A 5,852-nucleotide genomic window follows, 5' to 3' on the forward strand; every position below is an offset into this window, starting at 1 on the left:
AGAGCATAAGATGTGTCTAAATGGTAGATGAGTCTAATATCAATTGTACCCTTAAGGTTACCTGGGTATATGTTTCATAGCTTGCAATTGTTCGTTCCCAGGATTACCCATATACCTACTCACAACACTAATTGCTTGTGCTAGGTCCGGTGTGGTGCATACCATAACTTACATGAAACTACTTACATCACTTGCATAAAGAACATGAGACATGTATTCCTTCTATGATTCTGATTGAGTAGTATTGAGTTTAGATAGATGAATGGATGCTATTCAGGAGTACATGTTGGTTTTGCACATGCCATCCTAAAACAATTAAGCACTTTCTGAATGTAATCCTTTTGACACAAAAAAGCTTCTTTTGGACTCTATCCTTGTTGATCTACATGCCCATTAATTTTTTAAGCAACTCCCATGTCCTTAATCTCAAATTCACTACTAAGTAGTGACTTTAGCTTTTGAATTGCCAATAAATTTTGAGATGCTATGAGCATACCATCTACATAGAGCAGTAGATAGATGTGGGAACCATCCTCCAACTTGCTATGATAAACACATGAGTCATAGGGATTTATGATATACTCATGAGAGATAATGAACTCACCGAATCTCTTGTAGCACTGCCTTGGTCATTGCTTCAGCCCATAAAGAGACCTTTCCAAACAACAGACAAAATTTTCCTATCCTTCCACCTCAAAAGCTTCAAGTTGTTTCATCAGAATGTCTTATTCCCATCTTCCATGGAAAAAGAAAGTTTTGACATAGAGTTGGTCTAACTCCATGTTCAGAGTTGCCAATAAGGCAAGCAACACACGTATGGAGGAGTGTCAAACTACTAGAGAATATCTCATTGTAGTCCACTCCCTTTTGACTGTAGCCCTTAGCTACCATATATGCTTTATAATAGATGACTTCTTCAGTGGATAATCCAGACTTCATCTTGAAGATCCACTTCCACCCATTACTCGTATGCCTTCAGGTAGCTTCACTAAAAACCAAGTCTAGTTCTTTTGAAGGGATTCCATCTCTTCATTCATATCCATCATCCACTCCTCAACTTTAGAATAAGAAATTACTTCCTTATAAGTGGTTGGTTTGAATGAATCAATTTTTTCTGGTACCTATAGTGCATACAACACTATACCAAAGCCATATCTTTTAGGAGCTTTGATTTGCCTTTGTGAATTTCTAGGTACTATGGTTTTGGGCTACTTCGCATGGTTTTGACTCGTTCAGTCAGTCCCATCAACTAGTGTTGAATTCTGATGTTAATGGTAAATTTAAAAATCCTGATCAGTCTCATCTGTTGTTTCAAATTGCTTCTAAATCCACTTGCTTAGTGACATTCATTAAATTGCCCAAATCTTCATAAAATTTAGAATGAAGCATTGAAAGTTCATTAAAGACGACATCTCTATTTAGAATGACCTTTCTTTCAAATGGAGACTAGGCTTAGAGTTCTTTGACTCCATCTCCATAGCCCATAAAGAATTTCTTCTTGGCACTGGGCTCCAACTTACGTGATAGTATGTCGAGTGATGCATAAAAATAGTGCTCATACAATGGCAAGTGTATCCTATGCAGTAGTAATAGTGGAATAAAAGTTCAACTATTGAATCCTAGAGACCAGTTGTATTCCCAAATAATCAAAATTATTAAACTATATAGTTGAGATGATTGAAAGGAAGATTTAAGTATTTTTGTGGTTTTTGCTTTTTAAAAGAAAACAAATAAATGATTACAAAAGATAGATTTAAGTGACTGTGCAACAACTGGGGATTATGATTCACTAATACTAATTTTCCCCCAATCCCAATTCTAATAAAGTTCCTCCTACAGTTAATTACTAATTCCCAAAGTCAAACAATGTCTATGATCAAGGTCAAAGGATCCTCTTTGCCTTAAATCAATACTCCAATGATCATGGATATATCAATTTAAGTCAAAGGATATAATCAATTCCAGGGATGATCAATTAAAGATTAACTAATCTATCGGAGATTACCCAAACAGTTTGATCATGAAATTTGATGTAAAAAAAGTTATACCTAGGTCTACCAAATATACGTAGATGATCACCATAATAACATTCAATTGAACATAGGATTGATAATTCCCAATTAAACAATAAGAAAAGGGTAGAGAATTAATTAACATAAAAACACTAAGGATTTTCATTAAGAACAAAGAAAGGGATATAATTGGACAGTTACATCATTATCCCTGGACTAAGGTGATTATCCGTTCATGGTCAAAGCAAAACTAGAAAGCCTATAAGAAATTAGCATAGACATACAAAGGAAAAATAATGATCACGATTTGTTTTCACGGTGTTGCCTATCCCTTACAACTCTCAAAACCCTCAAAAGTGCTATCTAATTCTAAAATATGATAATAGGTTTTGTTTAAAAACTCCAGTCCCCCTATTTATAGCTTCCTAAGAATAATAAGCCGTATAAGGTGCACTACGGCTATGTGGAAATCCACCATGGCCATGGTCAGAAACTGTGATGTTGAAGCTTTGGGACATTGTGGAATGACTACGACACTTATAGTGCGAACCACGATCGTGGTGAATTCACCACAACCATTGTCGGAAGGCTGATGCTATTCAGATAGGGTTGTCATCATATTACCATGGGGTCATGCTCACCACAATCGTGCTAGATATACTACAGTCATGGTCAAGTGACAAAATTTTCAATTCTTCAGGTAAAAGTGTAAATTTCCACTCTTCATTTAATTGAGCGGTTATGCTTCTCCAAGACAAAAATAAGATCCAAATCTGAGTTCAAACAAGAAAATGCATGCAGATGGCACAAAAACTGAGACAAAATATCACTGCAAAACTGGTTTATCATTAACTGATTTAATTAAAAGTGTTTTGTAAAATTAATTGATAAGTTAGCTAGTAAATGTTAACTGACAGAAAGGCCAAAATATGAAAACCAAACTCGATCGAACAGTCCGATTAAGAAATGATCCCCTGATTGGTCTCAGTTAGCTATTAGACTAGTTATGCAATAAACCTAAACCAGGTTTGATAAAAAAAAATTGTTGACCACGATTGACGAGAATACTTGTTTACTCCCTCTTCCAAATTGGTATTAATTGTTTTTATATGGGAGTGGTCTTACCGGCAAGCGCACCGGGTCGCCAAGTAAAATAATTAAAATGGAATGAACCGAGTATCGAACACAAGGAACTTGCTCATAGGCCCCTATTCAGCCATGAAACCCTAATCAAAACAAGCACATTGTGACTACAGTACAACCATAAAGCTATTCTAACTAACAACTAACCTAACACTAAGCATAAACAAAATTTCTACCTAACAATCACTAAGTTATCTATCCTAAGGTTGAAAACTTAGAACGAAAATAAAGTAAAGTAAAGAAACTTACTTAGATTGTGTAGATGAATGCAAAGAATAGCAAAGGTGCAGGGAGATGAAGCAAGGTGAGGGAAGATGCAGTGAATGTCCTTAATGCACAACAAGAGTGAAATTGTAACTGCCTAAGGCAGGTACCTTATAATCTTTGGCAGTTTTGTATGGTGCACTTAGTGTGTCCAAATGACGTTTGGGTTTTAAAAGCCCCTGCACTTAGTGCATCTGCTCGCTAAGCCCAATTCAAAATGTTAAAATTTCAAAGAAGCTTTTGGGCTTAGCGCGCAAGGTCGTGCTTAGCGGGTATTGCAGCTTTGATTGGTCCTGCAACTTGTGCTTAGCCGCCAAAGGCTGCGCTTAGCGCATTAATGCTCATTAAATGCAGTAGTGGCCCACGCTTAGCATGAATAGGCTCGCTTAGCGCAATTCTAATAATTACAATTCCAGAGAAGGAATTGTGCTTAGCGAGCATTCGCGCTAAGCCCAATTCGAAAGAATTAAAATCCAGAGAGGTTTCTGGGCTTAGCACTAAGCACTTGCTTAGCGGGACCATCCAGCCAAATATCAGGGGTCAAGGCGCTTAGCATGAACAACAGCTCGCTTAGCGCGTGAAGGAAATGGCGCTTAGCGCAAGGGTTGCGCTTAGCGCGTGGACCACAAAAAAATTTCTAAGTTATTTTTCTATCCATCTCTTCACAAAACTTATAAACCCCTTTTTCAATACTAAACATGTTGAAAACACACAATCACAAGCAATCTAACTGAACTAGAATGCAAGAAAAACAAAATTAAAAAGGGCTGGGTTGCCTCCCAGTAAGTGCTAGTTTAACGTCATTAGCTTGACGCATAGTTCTTTGTTCTCCTGGATCAATCTTGGTTCTCTCCTTCAAAACCTTCACATCAAACTCCTTCACCTGTAAACAAACATTCTGGTCCAGCAATTTTCTTTCTTCACTAAATATATCAAAGCTGATTTGTTGGTCTTCAATACCCATTTCTAACTTTTTCTTTCCCATGTCCACTACACAGCTTGCAATAGACATAAATGGACGTCCCAAAATTAAGGGAATATTTGCATCTTCCTCAATGTCCATTACAACGAAGTCAACAGGAAAGATAAGATGCTTGACCCGAACCAGAACATCCTCAATCACTCCATAAGGTCTGGTGATGGAGCGATCTGCTAACTGTAAAGCCATCCTAGTAGGCATTATCTCCAACTCTCCAAGTCTTTGGCACATGGAAAACGGCATCAAATTAATACTGGCCCCCAAATCAATAAGAGCTTTACCAACATAAACTTCACCTATAGAACAAGGAATAATGACACTGCCTGGATCCTTATGTTTTGGTGGAAGGATGCATTGAATTACGACACTGCAGTTTCCTTCCACAATGATGTGGTCACTATGGATGTACTTGTTCTTCCTAGTTAGCATGTCTTTCAGAAATTTAGCATAGAGTGGCATCTGCTGTAGAGCTTCTCCAAAGGGCATGGTAATTTCTAGCTTCTTGAAAATATCCAGAAATCTAGCTAGATGTCTTTCTTTGTCTTTCCTAGAAGGTACCACAGGATATGGTACTTCTCTCCTTTCAGCTGAAGATGCTTCTTTCTTTTTCTTTCTAGCACACTCACTCTTGCTTTTTCTCTTTTCTTCTTTTCTCTCTTTTTTCTTTTTCAATTTTCTCATTTTTTTCATTTTCATTTTCTTTCTCCTTTTGTTTTTCTTTTTCCTTCTTTTCTTTCTCACTTATTTTTTTCTCACTCACACTTATTGGTATCTCTTTCTGCAGATCATCTTCTACTTCCACTTCTTCCTCAGTCTCACTCAAAGGTTCCATCACTGGGTCAATTGCTGGCTCAGTCACCAACTGTTGTTTTTCTTCACCTATCCTCATCTCTCCTTCATTCATGCTCACCATTCTGCTTCTAGTCATAATAGCCTTGCACTCCTCCTTAGGATTCTTCTCTGTGTTGGCTCAAAAGCTGCTTGACGGTCGGTTTGCCAATTGTCCCACCTGGACTTCTAGATTCTTGATGGTTGACTCTGTGCTCTTTTGATTGGACATGGATACTTGCATGAACTAAGCAAGAGTTTCTTCCAGCTTCGTTGTTCTGTCATAGAGACTAGGCCCTTATTGATGTGACCTGTTAGATGGTCCACCCTAGTCTTTATTGAACTAATTGCCGGGGTGAGTTCTCCACTATCCCTGTTGCTGATTATATTGCTGGCCATGTTGAAATCTAGAACACCCAGCTACATTAAAGTTTGGTCTTGGCTGGTTCCCCATATAGTTCACTTCATATGTTGTATCTTATGTGGGAATGCAGCAGCCAAAATCATGTGCTCCACCACATATAACACAACCTGCAACCTGCAAAACAAAAGAGGGTGAAGGTTGTCTAGAATGTAATTGGGTTGGAAACTTACTGAATGTTTCTATTAATGCTTCAAGTTGCTTG

The 5,852-nt window shown here is 37.7% G+C and overlaps 1 protein-coding gene across 1 annotated transcript; it reads right to left on the reverse strand.

The window, feature by feature from the left end:
- Nucleotides 1-3,220: 3,220 nt before the first annotated feature.
- On the reverse strand, nucleotides 3,221-4,884 carry LOC114386095. The gene is made up of 2 exons (XM_028346103.1): nucleotides 4,219-4,884; nucleotides 3,221-3,238 (listed from the first exon to the last, which is right to left on the reverse strand). Exons 1-2 carry the CDS (start codon nucleotides 4,882-4,884, stop codon nucleotides 3,221-3,223), a joined length of 684 nt encoding a protein of 227 aa, XP_028201904.1.
- Nucleotides 4,885-5,852: the final 968 nt, after the last annotated feature.

The sequence above is a fragment of the Glycine soja genome, chromosome 15 (genome assembly GCF_004193775.1).
Source record: "Glycine soja cultivar W05 chromosome 15, ASM419377v2, whole genome shotgun sequence".
Classification (NCBI taxonomy): Eukaryota; Viridiplantae; Streptophyta; class Magnoliopsida; order Fabales; family Fabaceae; genus Glycine; species Glycine soja.